Below are 21,447 nucleotides of genomic sequence, written 5' to 3' on the forward strand. Positions count from 1 at the left end.
TAGTAGAACTCCTAGAGGAATCCTTGGGTAAACTCCTGGTGGAACTTCTGGAGAAATCCCTAGTGGAACTTTTGGGAGAATCCTTGGGGGAACTCCTGGAGAAATCCCTGGTACAACTTATGAAGAAATCCTTGGTGGAACTTCTGGAGGAAACCAAGGTGGAACTTCTGGAGAAATCCCTGGTGGAGCTCCTAGATGAATCCTTGATGGAACTTCTAGAAAAATCTCTAGTAGGACTCCTGGAGGAATACCTGCCCGAATAGAAATAAATTGTACGCCGAATAGTTGGTATTTTTAGTTTTCCATTTTGCTTATAATCATCATATACTGTATGATACATGTACATTTATATGTTTAACAAAACTAACAACCCAATCGTATAAAATTTTTAACGGATCATACATGCTGTAGTAAGGATTACCTGCTATAATTTTATTGTAAAGGTATCTTATCGTAAATGATTTCGATAGTTATTTCCCAACATAAAAATTTAGTGTTTTCTTTTACAGTGTATTAGTGACAATTCTTTCGACAACAGTGTTTGGACCAACCGCCATTGAAACTTTTTTCTAAAAGTCGGAGGCAATGTGAATTCAAAAAGTAAAAAGTTTATTCGCCGAAAACAAAACAATATTAGGATCAAAATGCAAGTAAGTGGAAACTTAATTATAGGAAAAAAGGTGATATATATATTGATCGTTTATTCTCTTAAAGGACCTAGGTACCCGAATAAAAAATACAGTAGAATAACAATTCAATTTATTGTAACACTACTATTAATAACATTAAATTGGCAATAGATTATATTGTAAATGAAACCATAGAAATACATTAGAATGCATTGTTATGAACCATTTACTCATATGTAAATGAAGTTTTCGCAATAGAATGTACCGGTTGTTAAGTATCGTAACTATACAAATTCTGAGATTTTTCCATACATTTTTTTCGTCGCACAATAGAGTGTATGGTTGATATATTGTTGAAATATCCGAACAAAACAATAACAAATTTTCAAAACGACTTATCTGCTTTTGTAAACAAAGATTCAAACGTCGATTTGTCGAATCTGAGAGCACTCTCACGCAAACCAACACCATCAACTCATAGGTGAATGCTTAGGCTACCTGTTTATGGTGCTTATGGTTTGCGTGGGAGTGGTCTCAGATTCGACAAATCGACGTTTGAATCTTTGCTTACAAAAGCAGATAAGTCGTTTTGAAAATTTTGTATTGAAAACTGTTCAAAATACAATGGATTGTATTGTATTTGTATAGTAAAACAATACGATTTTTTATTTCTCAGTGGTGACAGCTTTACTGTTCAACAATGCAATTTAAAGGGAAAAAATACATATTTGGCACTATGAGGCAAATATTGTAATATAGTTTATATGCAATGTAAAGAAACGTTTCAAAAGTTATCAATGTATGAATCTTATGTACGAAAACGTTTTAGAAACAATTGCAAATATTGTTACATTAGAGAAACATGTTGATGTATTGTTTTCTCAGTGTTGATACAATCTGTGCAACCATCAAGAAACAACATATCCTATTGTATACCGTACATTGTATGGTAATTAAATTGTTTACACTATTGAGCCAATAGTACATTTTTATCCGGGTATGCACCAATGAATTCGGAGATTCAACTGCGAATCACAAAAAAAGCTTTCAAAGGTGAGAATAATCTATGATGTACTTTCTTTAATGTATGTAAAAGACCTACTATCGATCCAATAATTGAACAGTGTTGCAACTGGCCATACCATTATGGATACAATAATCCCCCTAGCACAAACTAGCAAGTTTTTTTTCGCATGGCGGCAGAACCAACCGCAATGCCCTTTCAATCGACCTTTTATTGTGCTTCCAGTTGAAAACCGAAGTGAGCTCTCGCGACGATTGAGTTTTTCCTTATTTCCTGATGTCGCAACTGCATCGCGACTAGTGCGCATCTATGCCACCGCCGTGCGCCATGATGCGCACTAGTCGCAACGTAGTTGCGACAAAAGGAAACGGGAGAAAACTCGATTGTTGCGAGAGCTCACTTCGGTTTTCAACTGGAAGTACAATATTGCTTAATCGAGTTTATTCATTTAATGCCAGTTTAAAAAAACATCTTTTTAGTGCTTCAAACTATTATTAAAATTAAAAGCAAAATCCCAGATTATTCCACTATTATTGACTTATTTTATAGGAATATGCAGCCCCGTTGAAACATGCGAAGAGTAACTGATGGGAGAGCAGCATATCTTCTGAACATGGACAAAGCGTCTCATCATACAAACATCGTTTGAAAGGGATTTTTCTGAAATTGAGACATCGCCCAGTGATATTGATGATAACAGAGTTTCAAAGAAAATTCATTGTTCTTTTTGAATAGATTAGAAAAACTATTGAATAACTATAAAAGATGGTGATTAAAATATGTTTAAAACTGGTTTTGTGCTCATCTATTGTATTATGAACTGAAAATAAAAACTATAGCAATCGTAGCAGCAATCATAGTGTCTTTTAACTATCATATCATGTATCGTAGTTTGTAAAATATAATTATACATATTGTGATACTGCTATCGTACAATTAAATGTTTATTGAACACCTTTCAATTTGGAATAATCATAGAATCTTTATTTGTATTGACAAAAATCTTTCTATCGATCTTCTTTGTTGAATACAATTATAATCCGTATCATCTCATGACAACAAAATTATGATAAACTAATGATATCTGGTAAAATTGCTTGTCGAAAATATATGGAAAAATCAACCTTTTTGAATGGTAACGATACTTAACAACCCATTCAGTGTATCGTCCAAAATGGAATTATTATAAAGGCAATCATAAAAATTCTTCATGGTGTAATTATCGTACGATATTTTTTATGATTCCGTTAAAAATTAAATTACAATTCTGTATGATCAAAAAACGATAACTAGAAAAATAGTTGAATAATATAATTCTATTCGGGATATCCCTCACGATTCAACGCTGCTTTTAACTGATCGATTATTTGGGAAAAATATGTATTTTTCAGGGTTGGCCAAAATAGGCACTAACACTCAGAAATATATAAAATCCAAAAACGATTTAAAATTATACTTGTTTGCTATTTGTCAAAAATATACGCGATTAGTATAACAATGTATTCTATTCATTTTTATAATTTATACTATACCAGAATAATGCGAACATATTTTTATTTCGCATTCTGTCAGCTGATGATTTCCTGCACGTGGTTTATTTTATTCAGATCGGCGGCTGCAATTTTTTACTGCATCACGGATACAAATTTCATCCATTTGCTTCAAAAATATACATGTTTATTTCCAAAATGGTAATATGTTTGAATCAAACATATTTATTTTTAAACCCAAATTAAATCCATGTTTGTTTTATACACGCACTTGTGGGCAGCCCCTCGCTCGCTCTTGCAAAAGTAAACAAAAACTCGAGTTCGGATCGGATCCGATCGGAAGTCGGCAGAGGACCAGGAGCAAGAGAAGAAACATATGTTTTCTTGCTTCCAAATTGATGATAAGGATGTTTTTCAGGTACAGAAAGGTAAGTAAATGAAATATGAACGTTTGGAATTGTGAAATCTGGTAGCCAAATGCTACCAGAAGATGAAAATTGGTAGTATTGATAAGAAAATATTATGAGCGGTCGAACCAAAACAATAATATCCATGTTTGCTACAAACATTCAGCTGGTTGAAACAACTTGAAACGCACATTTGATTCAAAAAAAGTTTTCGTTCGCTTCAAATGCAACAATATGTTTGATTCAAACATATTTATTTTTGATGCCAGAACAAACTGAATTTGTGTTTGGATTTACCTAGAATATGTTTGTCTTTAACGTAGTTTTTTCTGCGTGAAGTTTAATTCAACAGTGTAAAAAAGTGAGGAAAAGTGATATTGAATCTAAAATATGAAATGTTTTGTAATATACACTGTCCTTTTTTGTAGATACGCCATCGACACGCTGAAACGGAGCTAAAAGTTTTGGAAGGTGTAAAACCGTGCAATGCAGTGCAACTTAAGGAGTGACAGAAAAAATCCTACACTCCTTGCCGGATGATATTACCCGTTCACAAAACCACAAAATAGCTTCAATCTCATTTCCTCTCATCATGCAACTGGATAATTCTTTGTGGGGTGGCTCTGTGAGGAATTTTCTGGGGCGGATCCTCGAGCGGAATTACATACTTGTGTCTAGTAGGAGCTGGAGAAGGACTTTGCGATATGGAAAACGGCTTTCGCAAACGAAAAAACGGTGACACAACGGTTGGCCGATGAACATACCGCTCTGGTGTGCCGGAAGTTATTTCAATGGTGATCAACATGCACGGCATGACTTATTATATTTATTATTACGATTTTTGAGCTAATAAAGATGAAAATTAATTTGTTTGATTTTTTATTTTAACTCTTGACTACGAAATAATGAAAACAAATAAACATAACCTAAAAAAGATAAACCAGCTTCAAAATAAACTAAATAACCCTAAAATGTACCTAAACTAAATCACAATATTCTAAAGTTATACTATCCAGGTATAATTGAATTGAAATCGAATTTGGGGTCAACCAGGCGAATATATTCTATAGCCATTTAGTGTGACTTTTAATCTATTTGGTATTTAAAAATTTCTGAGTGAAGTTGGCCAAAACCGGTGCGCTTCCCCTACACGGTGAAACTCGAAAACTCATTAATGAGTGAAAAAGTACTCATTTCAAGTTTTAGTATGAAGACGCCAAAAAATGGGGGAATTTTGACAACTTAGAATGAGTGAAAAAATACTCATTTCAAGAATGGAGTTTTCGTTGTTAAATGGGTATTTACATAGAACACTAAAATGGGTGCAAAAATACTTGCAGTTTTCTTACAAACTTGATGCCGCGGAACTTTTTTTTTTTCAAATATGTAATAAACGGAAAACCTCGCGGAAAACTAATCACGGAAAACAGTTTATAAAGGGAGAAACAGGTAAGTGAAAATTTGGGATAGTTCTATATTCCTACTTTTTAACCCCACCCTTGGTACAACACAATATTCCTAAAAAAATGTACCCTTTCCAGGATCAGACCAGCTGCAGCAACTTCTAGAAAGTTCCGGAGCACGCCAAGAATCATGTATCGACTTATTATCACAGAGAACAGACGTTCATCTTCATTCGCGTGCTTGTGTAAAGTTTGTACTGGTCATTTTGAAATATGTCGTTATGCCCCCGTTGCGCGGTGCTAGTGTGCTGATAAATATGGTTAAAATCTGCCGTGTTTTGCTTTTTAGCGCTAGTGTTCATTCCGAATTGCTCCTATGTAACTGTTCGGTTTCATGTGATTGACTTGCGGCTCCACCGCAAGATTTCCTTTCTTGTCCCACCCTATCCATCCAAACCGACAGCATTCAATGAGAGTGCATACACCATTTCCATTCGTTCCATATCAATGCACGTTCATGCAAACGGTGACACAAATAGCGAAACAAATGAAAATGTCCAAAAAGATTTGACAAACAGAGGTCACTACTAGTTTTGATCAGAACATACATACAAAGGTCGGAGAAATATGAAATGTCAAACTTCGTATTTTGGACGAAGTTTGAGCTCCATCTTAACACTCGTTTTATAATAAATACCTCAGCCAAAGGCAATGAAGATTCTCTTTTCTGTCGTAACCTCCGAGGAAATCGTAGTGCGCGTCGTGTATTAATTGTTAAAAATTGTCACAAAATTGTGTGTTTTAAAAGCTTTGTACCTTATTCTAAGTGGAAATTGTGTCCTTAATACTAATAGTACGGTAAAAATAGTACGGCAAAACAAACTACAAAACTATAGTACGGTTAGAGAAGTTAATTGTAAACGTAAAATAACCTAACCTAAATTATAATTGTAAAGTTTCTTATAGCCTATTGTACATTTATGCCGTCTAAAAACTAAGAAAACACTACTGTGAAAGTTATGTGCAAGAAAAAGGTAATTAAACTTAGTTTAGTCAGAAAGTGATAACAAAATCCTACTGTCACTTGATAGGTGTAATAATACCACTTGGCAGGTCCACGAGTGGGCCTTTTTCTTTTAATTACAAGCTACATCCACGACAGGCTCTTGGTGGCAATCCAAGAGGCCTAATCCTCACGCACGCTGATTTCAAGGTTATGTTACCTAGCTCGAGGACCTCATTCCGAGCGAAACTGCCATCCGGCATCTCCCACAAACGCCGGCAGAAGCACAGCGACAGAATACCTATTGTCTGAAGACGTGTATTGTTCAGACCGCTTTCCAAGCCATACCCGCCATCTTGAATCGGCCATTCCGCCGATGTAGCAAGCTGTCCAACATAACGACGCGGTCCATCTCCGACAGCTCACGGTCATCGTCATGCTCAACCGAAAGCGGCCCGTCGCCGCTTGTTCCCCATCATCAAGCTCGCCAAGATGTCGACGTGGCCCGTCTCCGCCAGTCCCGCAGCATTAAGCAGTGGCCACTTGCTGATCAACGGAATCACCGAGGATCCGGATCCCGAGCATGACGATGCTCCAACCACGCAAGTACCCCTATCAAGTGTGACAGTGATAGCATAGTGTAGGACCAGAAAAGTACATTAAAATTAGCCATAAGTTAAATTGAAATTCGTGTTCGACTATTCTTGACAAGTGCGCATTCCCTGAACAATAAGGTTAAAAGTTTATTTATTGTATTTTCGCTTTTCCGGGCTTGCAAAGAAGCCATCAAGCCTCGTCCTCAGTGTGTTCCATGAAAGCTAATTTTCCTTCAGGCTTTTGAGTTGTTTCTGAGTGTTAGACTTTAGATTTATGTTCATTCAGGATGACGTCACCTCGCTGGGCAGACATTTCGTTTTCCACTGTTCCCGGCATGAATGAACGTTTCATTGAGAGAGAGAATGGACGTGAAAGGAGTGTGCCAATTCATCCGACCCTGAATAATCCACCTTGCAGTGAGACCTAGTCAGTTTCACCTATGCTCGCTCCTAGGTGGCAGCACTACATTGTTTATGTAGTGTATGCCAACGCCATCACCTAGTGAGATTGAGTTTTTATGTCGGGCAGCCTGCGTTGGCGGCGCTGAGGTGCGATTTAAATCTTTACACACGTTTTTACCGGAATTTTGTTCGAGCATCCGTGTCTGTTCTCTGTGTTATTATCTATACGGATCCGCATCCTGATCGGTACGCCAACGTCCACGAAGTATGTCCAACGAAGACGACTCGTTCCGATCATATTTTTTTCCATATATTTATGTAATTAGGTTAAACTTTTTTTTTATGAAAAATGTATGACTTAGCAAGTCTAAACCTATCAGTGGAACAATACCAAATAAATCTCGCTTAACAATTGATTAGGGCCTACAATGAAAAGTAATCAAATTCAATTTTAACACCCTTCGATAGTATCCTCTAATAGCTACTAAGAGTAAAATCAGCAGTGATTCAAATCGTTCGGGGCTGTCAGTTTGAATATGAATCTGAAACATTGAATTTCCCAGCAGCTGTTCTAGATTCAGTTTTTATACCAGTCAACTGTCAAAGAAATAAAACTGGTAGAACGCTCCGTTCTATTTTCTGCAGATTTGAACCACGATTGAATCACGAGATTCAAATATTTTTCAATTGTTTTGGTGTATGGATGCGTCATTTTATCTACGGATCAATCCACTTTGCAATTCCGACGCCTTTCTTGGCAGTAACATAATGATTTCAATTAATTGAAAATTTGAAAAACATGAATAGAACACTGCTGGGGAAACCAGCGAGTTTGTTCTATTTTGCTCCAGATGCAAACTAGAATAGTGGTCGAAAATTTAGAATCAAACTGAATCACTCCTGATTTCACCCTAATAGTATAAAAATATTCCGCATCTTCAATTAAATTACTTAGAAAAAACTAATTTTTGATTGGGCCTACAACGTGTTATTTTCAAAATATGTGTAGGTCCACCCTAAAAAACGGCCAAGCCACTCGTTTTTTTCTGTCTGGGATAAGCCTTCTCCAATTTCGGGCCGATAACGGGTATTTTTTCCGAACCGTCATCGGCCCGACCTCGGAGAGAGAAAATTTCCCCTCCCGAAAAGCCTTATCCCGTGTTTACTTTCGAAAAATGCCATAAACAAAGGGTCTATGAATGACAAGCAAATGCAGAATGACTTATCAAGAGGGCCTATTCCGGAGAAAAATATGAAAATAGACTTAAAATTTTATTTTAACGATTTCGACACATTTTTGCATGTTTTCGATGCAATTAAGATTATGGATGATAGACAGTGTTTATTATATGCTTTTGGGAGTTTTTGCTGCTTAAAATAACATAAACCTGGGAAATAGGAATAGAAATTGTGATGCATTTTTTCGAACAGCATTTTCTCAATGTTTACGTTTTGGCTGTAGGCCCTTTTCAAATGTTACGCGAGAAATGTACGATTCAATTTAAGTTACTCGTGGAAATTAATTATATCATTGCAATGGAAAAGAATATTTTAAGCCGCACGATTTTGTTTTTAAAAGTGGGGGATTTTTACCCATTTTTGGACATTATTTCATTCTAAAAAACGGGTAAATATTCCACATTTTTCGACGTATATGGTGTTTACTCATTAATGAGTAAAAGCAAATTTACTCTTTAAATGAGGAGATCCACTTATTCCTCGAAATGAGTGAAATTTTACCAATTAATGAGTTTCTGAGGTTCTCCGTGTAGTTGTTTTATTTTTACCGTGTTGACTTGAAATGTTTCACGAATGGCAGATCCCTCGTCGATGTGTTTATATTTTTGACAACTGAGCTGATTCTGCTTCTGATGTCAATAATGTACGATTCAATTTAAGTTACTCGTGGAAATTAATTATATCATTGCAATGGAAAAGAATATTTTAAGCCGCACGATTTTGTTTTTAAAAGTGGGGGATTTTTACCCATTTTTGGACATTATTTCATTCTAAAAAACGGGTAAATATTCCACATTTTTCGACGTATATGGTGTTTACTCATTAATGAGTAAAAGCAAATTTACTCTTTAAATGAGGAGATCCACTTATTCCTCGAAATGAGTGAAATTTTACCAATTAATGAGTTTCTGAGGTTCTCCGTGTAGTTGTTTTATTTTTACCGTGTTGACTTGAAATGTTTCACGAATGGCAGATCCCTCGTCGATGTGTTTATATTTTTGACAACTGAGCTGATTCTGCTTCTGATGTCAAATCACTGATGGAGAAAAAAATAGAAAACGAATAAAGTGGAAGTAATTTTATCAACATTGCGAATTATTTGCACTAATTTACAACTGTTCCCCAATAATTTTGCTGCTAGAGAAAGGATTTCCAGTATATTAGTGGTTGCTGTTGAAAATAAAGGTGAGATTTGCTGTAAAACCCAAATCCTTGCAATGTTTTTGTTGGATGCGTCCGAAGGATTATGACCAGAAGTTTTTTTTTTCATTAGCTCAAACAAAATAGAAAACAATGGCTGGAAACGTAGTGCGGATGTCTCAGCCCGGAACGCCAGCTGCCGCACAGTCCAACTACATGAAAGTGTTTATCCAGCGGGACTACAGCGAGGGCACTTCCGTCAAGTTCCAAACCAGATTTCCTCCGGAGCTGGAAAGTCGGGTGAGTTGCTTTGAGGGTGCGAGAGGGCGGTGAACCTGTTTCAGTGTGTATCGATTTCTCCCAACGCATGATGATGGTGCTTGTAATTTGATAAAAATCAAAGCACTTATTTTTAGATCGATCGCCACACGTTCGAGAGCACGATGAACAAACTGAACGAGTATTTTGCCGAGGCGGAGAAGGGCTCCTGCAGCACGTACTGTGAGGGATGTCTGGCGTGCATTACCGCCTATCTAATCTATATATGCACGGAGACGCACTACGAAAAGGTGAGTTATCGAGGATTAATAATTAAGAGTTTGGAAATCGTCATATAGATCTTTTTAAATGTTCTGTGAGATGGAATATTTGATGGCCTAAGTCACAGATTGTATTTATTGTAATTCTAGTTTTATTGATCAATGGTAGCCTGCTAGTTACAAAACTTTAGATCAGGTCAAATAAGAGTATAACGGAATTTGATACGGAAAATTATCAAATATTTGGCGATTATTTGTACGCACCGCTACCGCTTAACGGCGGTACGAGTTTGTACTATCCCATTTAAATCCACCACTTGATTGTATCTTTAACAGATACGTTTTTTGACCTCAACAACAGTAAGGCCGTTTTCAGTTTCTCGTACTTGATACAATTTGGAACAACAATAGAGTTTACCTTAATTATCATTAATTTCACCGTATTTTATGGTAGAATCAGGGAACAGCGGATTGGAATCGTCACCGGGAATCATTCTGCGGAAAATAATATACACGCAGAACAACTTCATTGTCGAAAATGTAACGACAATTCGACCATTGGCTCCATTAAATATGCGATTAAATACAAATTTGCTTTTATCATCACATTATCATTATGATGTATGATCTATGTATGAAGTCAATACCAAATTTTAAAAACGAGATGTCTGCTTTAGTAAACAAAGATTCAAACGTAGATTTGACGACTCTGGTAGCACTCCCACGCAAACCAACAGCATCAACAGGTAGCAGAAGCCTTCACCTCCGCATTAGTATTTTTGGTTAGCGTGGGAGTGCTTTCAGATTCGTAAAATCGGCGTTTGAATATTTGTTTACTACTGCCGTTGGACGCATAAATGTCACATGTTACATTTTAACATTTTTGAGGTTTTGATGTCTAGCGTCATAATTTGATACGTAGTTTTGAAATGTTTTGATAAAATAGAGGTTTTATTCTAGAAAACTTGAAAAAAATATGAAGTCAATTTGTCACATTCGAACAAACGGACGCATACGTGTCACACTAAAAAAAAGAGATATAACTATCACACAAAAAGACACATAGCACTGCGTGGTGTGTCCTGAGGACCATCCATAAAATATACCATGCTTTTAGGGTCATCTACAATCCATGTGGATAGTTTAGAAGTGGGTGGCTGGTAAGTATACAAAGTCTTTCCCTACTTTCAGAATTGATAAGGACAGTTGTTCATGAAAAAAGAGGGGAGGTATTATATTGTCTAAAACCTCTTCAATTATAACGTGAACGGCCTCTTGGGAGAAGGCGATATGAAACTGTGCCATAATTAAAATGTTCAAGGCCTGTAAAAAAGTGATAAAGAAGAACCCTTTAGCAAACCAATTTTTTTTGTAAGACTCATAATTATTGTGTCATGTTATGGCGATAAAATTTATTCAAAGTGTGAAACAAGTATGTACAAAGATTAATCAAAAGCTTCTTGCTTCGTCGGAAGATCAATGAAAAGCGATGTTTCCTCTTCGGTAACAATAGGTTCAATCACTTTCATTAGAGAAGTTTTCTTTTCTTCTTCAATTCCTTGAGGAGCATTTTGCCAACTTACATTTGTATCAAAAGAGGACGAATCCTTTGCAACCAACTTAATTTGCTTCTTGGAAAACAACTTGCAGTAGCGGCAATATGAACATACGGGGCAATATGAGCCACCCTCGTTTTGAGCTTATTGACAAGTGTTATCATATAAAAGTTATATGATCTTTAGAAGAATGCTCCACATATGCCTCAACGACAAAACCGCATTAAAATTCAATTCAAACAAGAAAATACACTTGAAAATATAAATTTTCGCAGCGTAGGTAAAATTAAGTTTTGAAGTTTATAAATATGGTTTGACGCAAAACTGATTAAAATACAGGTCAAAAATGCATCACAATCGAAAGATCTATTATAATTGAATATTATGCACACATGTTTGTACTGATACAAATTTGAATTTCTAATAAAACCTTTTTTTTTTCAAAACCAGTCTCTATGGGGAAATATGGGCATAGCTGCACAGCGCAAGATATCAGGCCTTAATATGCGAACAAGTTCAAATTCAGTTGTTAAAAACAAGAATATTATCATCTGTGTAAGATTCATTATGGAAAAATTACAACACTGCATTACTGCGATCGAAACAGAAAAAAAAGACCATCATCAATTGAAATGTGGCTGTTCAACTGATGAAGAGTGGCAAATCGGTTCGGTCCGCTTTTGTGCGGTTTATTAATTTTATTTGGTATGGAATACTCTAAACTATTGTAGGAATATCATATTCTTCCATATTACCACACTTTTCTCTCACAAAAAACGGGTGGACGGGTGGCCCATGGGCAGCAAATAGTGGCTCATATTGCACCGTATAGTCGGGAACACACATTGAAATCAATACATTTTCAAAACTGCATTCCAACAATTTTCAGACGCATTTTTCACCAGTCATCAACGTAATATGAAAGGTAACACTCCCTAGTATGAGTCAACTACATTTGAATGATGATTTTTAGAGCTTTTCAGCGCTTTTCGGAACGATTTCCTCAGGTGGCCCATATTGCCCCGATCACCCCTATTTAAGGTCTTTACCGTTGATGTTGTTTGCGTATCCAAGTTCATAACGGCCTTTTTCAAACACCACTTTTCGCATGGAGTTCACGTACGGGCGTAGCTTGCAGTGGTTTATTGTATACTGTGAAACGGTGAGCTTTGAAGAAGTTTGTTGCTTGCATATCAAGTACGTTAACATTGTTCTTTGCATTGTCAACCACAGACTTGAAGTTTTCATAACTGACGAAACGTTCATGGCGCATTTTGGAATCAAACATCGCATGGAAAGTCAGCGGCCATTAACGTATGTTCCGATTTAAAGGTCCTCAACAGTATGCGCTTGACCTGTTTATCAGTAGGGTACCGTCAAACGGGGTGACATGCAATCATCGTGTATCAGCTGTTGCAAGTCACCCAGGGACAAATTTCAAAAAAAAAGTTGATATTTCAAAAACAAACAGTTTCATTGTTTTATAACTTTTGCGGAATTACATACCTAATTAGGTACTGTAACTGGAGAGGGGATCGATTTTGGTAAAATTATTTTCAATTTGCTACACGAACTTACGATTTACGACGCTTGACTTTCAATTAAATAAACAGTTTCACAAAATAATACAAAAAAAAAACAACAGTGAGTTATATTTTCACCTAAACACCAACTAGGCACAACAAACACAATGTAAACCAGGGATCCGTGATGACATAGGTCGATATTGCAAGTCACCCCGTTTGACGGTATTTTTATAGTAAAAAAACAAAAACTTGTGGAAAACCCGAGCCGGTATCAAGCGCGGTGTCATCATCATCAATAGACATAGCCCGCTCACATGACATGGCTTACTGTATGGCGTTTGAATAGAAATCCAACAATGTTACACTAAAACAGTAGAAGCATAAGTACTAGAATGCTAGTGGCGCTGTTGTCATTTAAATTATTTTGACAAATTAAGCTTTAACAAGCTTCAATTGGCCATAATGTATGAATAATGTTGTAGTGCATGTTCGGTTTCATCACCAACATCGGTTTGACATTTGTAGTACCGGTACTTTGGCTGCCAGGTCGAAGTAACCTAGATGTCAGTCACGGGAACAGGAGCGACATTAGCAATCTTATACTTTTGAATCAACTACTAAAACAGCAATCAACTACCTGTGGTAGACTCTCCAATACCTTATAATAACCATTGCATTATTTTACTTTCAAAACACCCCGTTTAACTAAAAGACTTCGGCAGTAACGCCCAGTGAAACCAAATTGAGCGTTATTGATGTCCAGACTTCAGATTTGTCTTGATGTTTTTTTTTTGCTACAATGCCGAAAATTGGGTACACCAATCCCACTAGCCAATGTAGCGCTGGAGAAGGGGTTTTGTCTAAAATTGTGTCTCCTCCTGCCAGAAGATGATTATGAACACAATTGAAATATAATCGAGCATCTTTCTTGACCTGTCCAGCGTTAAATCAAATATACTCTATTACCAATATAGTCCACTCTGGCTGATTTGAAGAGACAATGCAGTAGCGCCGCGGTGTCACAAAAGGCAAGCAATGTAGTGAAGAGACATTCCGAGGGGTGCTAACACGTATAATTCAATATGCAACATAACATTTCAAAATGATATGCTAGAAATTATCCCATGACCCCATTTTGATATCTGAGTTTAAAAATAAAATTTATAAAAATGTAACTCAAATTTTCAAAAATTGTGAAATTAGTGAAATTTTCGCAATTAACGCACCCCTTGGCTATCGTTTCTAGGCGTTAGTTGCCTTTTGTGACGCAAGATGGTGTTAATGTGCTGTCTCTTGCCTAATGGAACGTACACACGGTCAAGCAGTTTGACCAACATTGACTCCACCTCTCGTTTATTCAAACATCCATCAAATTTCACCAACAGCGACACGAACAATCAATTTATTCGACCAACAATATCACACACGAACGACCGAAGCGCCAACTTAAGCACCAACCATCAAAAAATATATGGGGGTTTGAGCAACTTCACTACAAATGCTCAAACATGTTCGGCGAACCTTGACTCCACCCCCGACAACTCAAACCAAAATCAAACCGTTTTAATTTTTTCCAACCGAGCCGCCAACTGTCAAATGGTTGTTCGAACAACTTCACACACGTTCAAACAAAGCAGCAACCGAAGTGTTTTCGTGGGGGCGGAGTCAATGTTCGTCAAACTGCTTGACTGGTGTGTACGTTGCATAATGGACTCAACCATGATGACGTCACGCGTCGATTTTCAGTAAGAAGAAAACCTCATCTGAGGGCAAAGTTTACAAAAAATGAACATCCGGTGAACTAAAAGCTCCGAATTCACTCAAATGTTTATCGGCCCGCAGCGGATGTCATTTTTTCGAGCGAAAAGAAGAAGAATCGTGAAAAAAGAAGACGCTCGTGGTGAAATCCATATATGGGGATTTACGAAGTGGACTATATTGTTAATATACTATATTTGGTTAAATTCTGTTTCTATGGTACCTAACAAGTGGACGGTGCAGGGTTGCTGGTTTTTTAATAGACACGTATGAGTTAAGCAGTCACACAAGAATTCGCTATCGAAAAATGAAATAGGGTAAATGATATATTTTGGACATGTACATATTTTGGACAAGCCTGAGCTTTTTCGATCAATTTTAGATAATGTGAAGGAAAATTTTTATCGAAAGTATGATCATTGCATACTTTCCCTCAACTCTAGCGACTCCTGATAAGAATTCACAAATCAACTATTATTTATCTATAAAATGATATAAAATGTAAAGCTATCTACCAAAGTGCCTGCTGGATGCCAGTATGCAGGAGAACATGCATTATAGGACTCTTCGTAACATGCACCTGAAACACGTTTAAATTGCTTCAAACGGCAATCTTGAGGTCCGGCGGCCAAAGTTAGATTGTAATTGAGATGCTAACATATTCCAATCGCTTAACATGAACTAGAGACTGATGAAAAAGGAGTGACCAAAATGAAGTTATGTTTTTATTCATCAGACATTTATTGGTCACCCCATGTACAGTACATGGATGAACCATTAATTGCCAACTTTCAGGCTGTTTTCAATGATATCGATAAGATTGCGAAACAATGTTAATTTCTGGTTTATTCTATGTCCGTTAAGCAAATAAATGCATTTAAATGAATGTGGATACGTGTAGGTAAGTCATTCCATTGAGATCTGTAGGTGGTCATTTTTAAATTAGGAGAAAATGACTCTGTCCAAAATATATGCATTTTTCATGTCGAAATTATATATTTGATGTCCAAAAAGTAAATATTTTAGTCCGCAGTATATCACAGTTTACACCTAGTAAACGTAATTTACTCAAAAATTGGGCAATGGAGACACAAGACCAATCATAGGTTATGTATTTGGATGAACCTAGTGGTTTTCAATTGTTTTATACTATTCAATCTCGATATATTTTCTAATGAATGTCCTACGCTTGTCCAAGATACATCATTTACCCTATATGTTCGGTGTCTACAGTACTTCTAGTATAACTTCTGCTACTTTCATCATATAAAAATTGTTTTTATATGAAAATGTTTCTTAAAGCACCAGGAAAAAAAATTAGTGGTTGGATTTTATATAACTTGATTAAAAAAAAAAATTAAAAATATCAGAAAAGGTTTTTAGGTTAAAAATATTACCTTAAATAGTAAAAAAGTCAAAATTTCACCGATGAAATATTTTAATCGACACAGATCCTTAAACTAGTGGTCAAAACCTATGATCTAACGGCTTAACATTTGAGGTGCATTCACTTTGCATAATAGTTGGCTTTAAACATAGCGTGCCGCTGTCATCATTGAAACGCAGTATAAAAAAAAATATAGCCCAGGACATCCTGGCTACGATCTGCCGATAAGCTAAACAATAGAATGTCAGTAGACTGGGAAAACCCAACTGTTGCAAGTCACCCCGTTTGACGGTAATGTGTTGGAATAAACTCCAGTTCTTATTTTGCGAACAACAATTATCCAATCAAAAGATAATTGCCTTCAGGTCAGCGTACTTCATAATAACTTTGAAAAAAAAACAGCTAAGGATTTCATTGGCTGTGCGACCATTAACTGACCCGGATCCAATGTACGCAGTCAATAGGAATGCTCGTATGTAGGGGCCAACAGGCACAAAGCTCACATTAAGGACCAGCAGTCTTTACGAGAAAATAATGCTCTTGAAGCAATCCAACCGTGGAAGCCGTATGACTTAGAAAATAAGTTCATAACCTATAAATAATTGAGAACTTACTTTTTGCAAATCCACAGAAAAAAAAAACTGCTTCACCTGGTAGCACTTTGTCACCATCATCTAAATAAGACAATCGTAATTCCTTTGGACGTTGAAGATATAGTGCATGTCCTTGTCCCGGCAAGAAAACATACGCCACTGCCGCTAAGAACCGGTTGCTCGACCTCTGGGACCGGTAATGGAACGTTTGCCGGCTCCGCAAACGGAAAACAGACAGAAATAGAACCCGAGGAAGTCGTCTTCCGATTCCGCGCCACTGGATTTCCGTATTGGTTGTAATATTCCATTTCCGGTTCCACTTCTACCGACAGCGAAAAATTACACCAAAGAAATACAATGGTCGCTCGCAAAATGTTAAAACAAATTAACAACAACTAGGGGGAATGACGGCTTTGGCAGGTTTTGTTCTATTATTGGCAGGGGGGTTTTTTATGACTGATTTTGCTCAAATTTGGCCTAAACATTCTTTGCATATCAAAGAATATTGTGGCCCAATTTCATAAAATTCGGTCGACAAAAACCCCCTGCCAATAATAGAACAAAACCTGCCAAAGCCGTCTGTTCCCCTATCTCTCAGTTCACGGTGTGACAAAATGCGTACATTTTTCGCCTGGCCGGTGAATTTCGCGGCATAAGTGTTACATTCGGATTTTGATAGAAAAAATAGTTGTTTTTGCCAATGTTTGAGTCCGGTCCAACGAATATGAATATTCTTCTATAGTTTATTGCCAGTAAAAAAGCGAAATTTGGCGATTATAGCATGAATGCATTTTAAAACTTCAAATGCGTTTTTCGCGTTTTTCTCATTTTTCTCGTTTGTAACATGTGACATTTATGCATCCAACGGTAGTAAAATCGGATAACTCGTTTTGAAAATTTGGTATTGAAGTTATGGATTTCATGAATCATAATGGATGCGTACTAATATCGTGGACATCGTAATTACCAAACAGCACTAAAAAGGCTTCAGTAGGGGAGACTGGGTAGACTTGATCCCCTTTTCTGATTTCCGATGTATCACAACCAAAAATAAATAAACATACGCGATTTCCACACAGACTCTCTAAGAAATATAGTATTTAACTTTACTGATGTATGCCAGTCCTTAAATTATTCTTGTTATTGATACACAATTGATTTTTTGAAGTGCTGTCAAAAATCGACTTTGAAAATATTCGGGGGAAATTGATCCCTCTCCAAGAATTTGCTTTGATAAAATTAGAAAGGTGCTCTAAGATTTTTTAAATATTTTCCCTTCAATATACGCGGAATTATCGAATTGCTGTGCGTATACATGAACGATTTTTATTATAGAATTCGACAGCACATGCAATTTTAAAATTTGGGGAGACTTGATCCCCTTTCTATGAGATCTACGCAATAAATCATTTTTTCTACCAACCCTTCATCAAATCCGTCAAATCTACAAAAAATAGAAGCCTAAGAACAGATTTATATTTTTTTAAATTTTTTAGCCAAATTTGTGTATGGGTGACTAACGGGGGATCAAGTGTCCCCATATTGAGGCAATAACTTCAAATTCAAATATCCTAAAACTTTGATGGAATGTTGACATTTTCATCAGTACAGATCAATAAGCATATTTATGGCTTGTTGCTGTGAAAAAACGAAAGACTTTGGACATTGTTATGAAAAGTTGTTCAAATTTTGCGTGGCCAATAAAAAAATCTTTAGGAAGGTCAAAACATACAATCCGCCCTAATAAATAACCGCAGAATAAATAAGGTTGTCAATCCAAAAAATAACTCACCACATAAAGGTCATTTGTCTAGAGGATCTATAATAAAAAAATACGCTAGAACAAAACTACTTTAGTTCTCGATAAAACAGGGGGTGATCAAGTCTACCCACCTTCCTCTACAGAAATGTTGTTTTGCTGTTTCGAACTGGTTTGTGGATTGTTATAAACTTTCATCAATAAAGAATGGTAATCTGGAATAAGCTGATATTAAATTTTGGTTTATTTTCATTTATACATCATTAAAAGAATACTGAATAGCGTCATATTCTAAGATAAAAATAAATCTTAAAAACAGAAATGAAAAAATAAGCCAGTCTCGGTAACAGTGACTTTCATTCACTGCTCGAGCCATCTCCAGAAAGGATGTACGGCAAAGACGGACGCTTCGATAATTTAATTATTCTCAAATGGCCCTCGCATACTTCAAAACCTTTCAAACCATTTTCACACTTGTCGCTGCTCCCTTCCTCTATACGAGCAGCATCGAGATCGATATGCCAATAAAATTGAATTTGAACTGATTACGGTCGTACAACTTCTGTCTAATGAAAAAATAAGGAACATAAAAAAAAAGAAAATAGATAAGCAAATAAGAAACAGAAAATAAAAAAAATATCAATAAATTTGAAAAAAAAAATAGTTAGGTAAGAAAGGTTGGAATACCCTGCTGGATGAATAACATTGATTTTAGGTTAGAATTCTTTCATGAAAAAAGATCAAAGATTTAAACAAAATAAATTATGGCAAAAAAATTGCTTCGGTATAACGTAACTTTGATATAACGTAACGAAAATAAAAATTGAGTTACGTTATATCGAGGTATGACTGTACCTATTTTATCTATAGTAAGTTCTGTTTCTTGTTCTTTTTTCTTTATAGTGTTTACGCAAAGTGTCAAAATATATTGCCATGCAGAACGAGCGAGTCTACAACCCGAAGGGACTTCAAATCACCGATCCGGTCTGCCGAGGATTACGAGTCATAGAGATCTCGATATTGGACCGCCCAGGACGCACGTGACTGCCACTATCGCATTCCACGGAGGAATTCTTCATGTAAATCTAGTTTCAAAAACATGTTACATACACGGTAATCAACTAGCAGCTAGCGTTAAAAAATCGTCTAATTAAAGAGGGAAAAAAATACACATGCAAGCCAATCCATCAGTACGACATTTTAGCTGAAATATGTTGATGCAACAGAATAATCCCTCAGTGCAAGTCATCTATCGAAAAAAGATCATTATAGATGGACCCTATTGCGTTGAACGAGTTGTGTCAATGCAAGTAAAATAAGTATATTTTATTCTAATAAAATATCTTTGACCGGTTTTCGACATAGCCTTTCATAAATTGACTTTGTGTTGGGGAATATAAAGTGATACACATGCAGTCTCGATTTCATTTCCAGTCTTTTCTGTTGCTTTTAGTTTTTCAGATTCCAGCTAACAAAGCAACGACGTTCAAAGAAGTCATACTGCTTCTTTATTTATTTAGCTTAAAATTTCATTAACGTAAAACGAATCCAAGGTTTGGAGTGCATGATGTAGAGTGAATAGAAACCTTATCTACATAAGAAATGTGTGAAATCAGTAGATCACCGCAAAAAATGACAACATTATCTTGATTGAGGAGTGGCTAACAAACCAAGATACAATGACAAATGTGCATGTTTCTGAAATGATAATCTGCGATAAAAAAAACAGAATTATGATTAAAGTTCGATTAAAATTTTCTGATGTCTTCACAAATTTGGGAAGCTAGTTTGTACTATTCTATTTTAGTTCACCATTATTTGTATCTTAAAATAAAAACGTATTCAACCAAATTTATGGAATTGTTATCAAACTATAAGACTCGTAATACATCAACGAAATGAAAGAAATGGAGTAGTACAAACTCGCCATTTAAGTTTTGCAATGCAGATTGTAGCGTGACATAATAATACCCTGGCTTGTTTGAAACTTCCAGCTGCAAAAAAGAGGAACGCATTGAATACCTACTTGTTTTGTTAGAATTTTGTGTTAACGTTCCTTATAAAAGAGTTATTTGTGATTACCTTCTCACCAGACGCGCTGGGGAGTTCGTACGGTCCAATCAGAAGAAGCGCTAAAATATAGTTTATTTAATCTGTTGAGTTACAATCCGATTCCATTTAGAAAATAGATCCGAAAAAAGGCTCGGACTCTTGTAATTGTGAAGAATGTTTTAAGGAATAACGTAAAAGGTATATTTATTAACAATTGTAAAAGAATAGTTAGATATTTAATTCTTTTGAAAGAACCGCCAGTCTCATGTCTCATCAACTTATACTCATAAAACCCATGCACGGTTCGTATTCAGTGTGGGTCAAAACCTCCGGACTCATCGAACTGCATAGTGCATAATTCTCCAGTAGTATGTGTTTTGGAATGATGTTGCTGTGATATTCGTCGTAAAGTAGGCTAATAAGATAATAAGTTGGTGTTTGTAGGATTGTGTGCTAGTGTTGTGCGTCTTTTTATGTCGTCCAAAGCGCGATCCTCCTCAGTTTTCATGTACCACCGAGCGTGATTTTTCTCGTCGCGAGACAGTAAATGTTATTAATTAGTGCTTTATCCCATTCCATAGATTGCATCGTTTATCCTATCCTATCCCAATACAATCGTGGAGATGCAAAGGAATACTCGGTCTGTAATAGCAACGAGAGTCAGACTAACAATTGTTTCCTTCCTATATGACCGTAATGACGTGGCCGGCGCCGTTATTGACATAAAATATTTGAGCTCCCGAAACGTGTACATTGAGAATGGGTAGCTAATCCCAAGCCCCATTCATTGAGCACTCTGTACAATTTCGTAAGTTCTAGTCAATCACGAAGTAGCCTCTACGAATAGTGCGGTCATAATGATCATGCTCATAAACGAATCAATATCAATAAGGAACTAAAACAGACCCTTCCAATAATGCGACAGTCTGTTCAAGCTGCAAAGC

The 21,447-nt window shown here is 36.3% G+C and overlaps 1 protein-coding gene across 1 annotated transcript; it reads left to right on the forward strand.

Moving 5' to 3' along the window:
- The first annotated feature begins 9,209 nt into the window (after positions 1 to 9,209).
- LOC134208390 (golgin subfamily A member 7) lies at positions 9,210 to 19,811 on the forward strand. Its single transcript, XM_062684378.1, has 4 exons — positions 9,210 to 9,378; positions 9,467 to 9,633; positions 9,750 to 9,902; positions 19,355 to 19,811. The coding sequence occupies exons 2-4, from the start codon at positions 9,487 to 9,489 to the stop codon at positions 19,493 to 19,495; spliced, it is 441 nt and encodes a 146-aa protein (XP_062540362.1). The 5' UTR covers positions 9,210 to 9,378; positions 9,467 to 9,486; the 3' UTR covers positions 19,496 to 19,811.
- The last annotated feature ends 1,636 nt before the right edge of the window (positions 19,812 to 21,447 follow it).

The sequence above is a fragment of the Armigeres subalbatus genome, chromosome 1 (assembly GCF_024139115.2).
Source record: "Armigeres subalbatus isolate Guangzhou_Male chromosome 1, GZ_Asu_2, whole genome shotgun sequence".
Classification (NCBI taxonomy): Eukaryota; Metazoa; Arthropoda; class Insecta; order Diptera; family Culicidae; genus Armigeres; species Armigeres subalbatus.

Coding starts and splice junctions, on each gene's coding strand:
- LOC134208390 (XM_062684378.1), top strand. CDS start 9,487: ATGGCTGGAAACGTAGTGCGGATGTCTCAGCCCGGAACGCCAGCTGCC. Junction 9,634..9,749: donor CTCCGGAGCTGGAAAGTCGG/GTGAGTTGCTTT, acceptor ACTTATTTTTAG/ATCGATCGCCACACGTTCGA. Junction 9,903..19,354: donor CGGAGACGCACTACGAAAAG/GTGAGTTATCGA, acceptor TTTTCTTTATAG/TGTTTACGCAAAGTGTCAAA.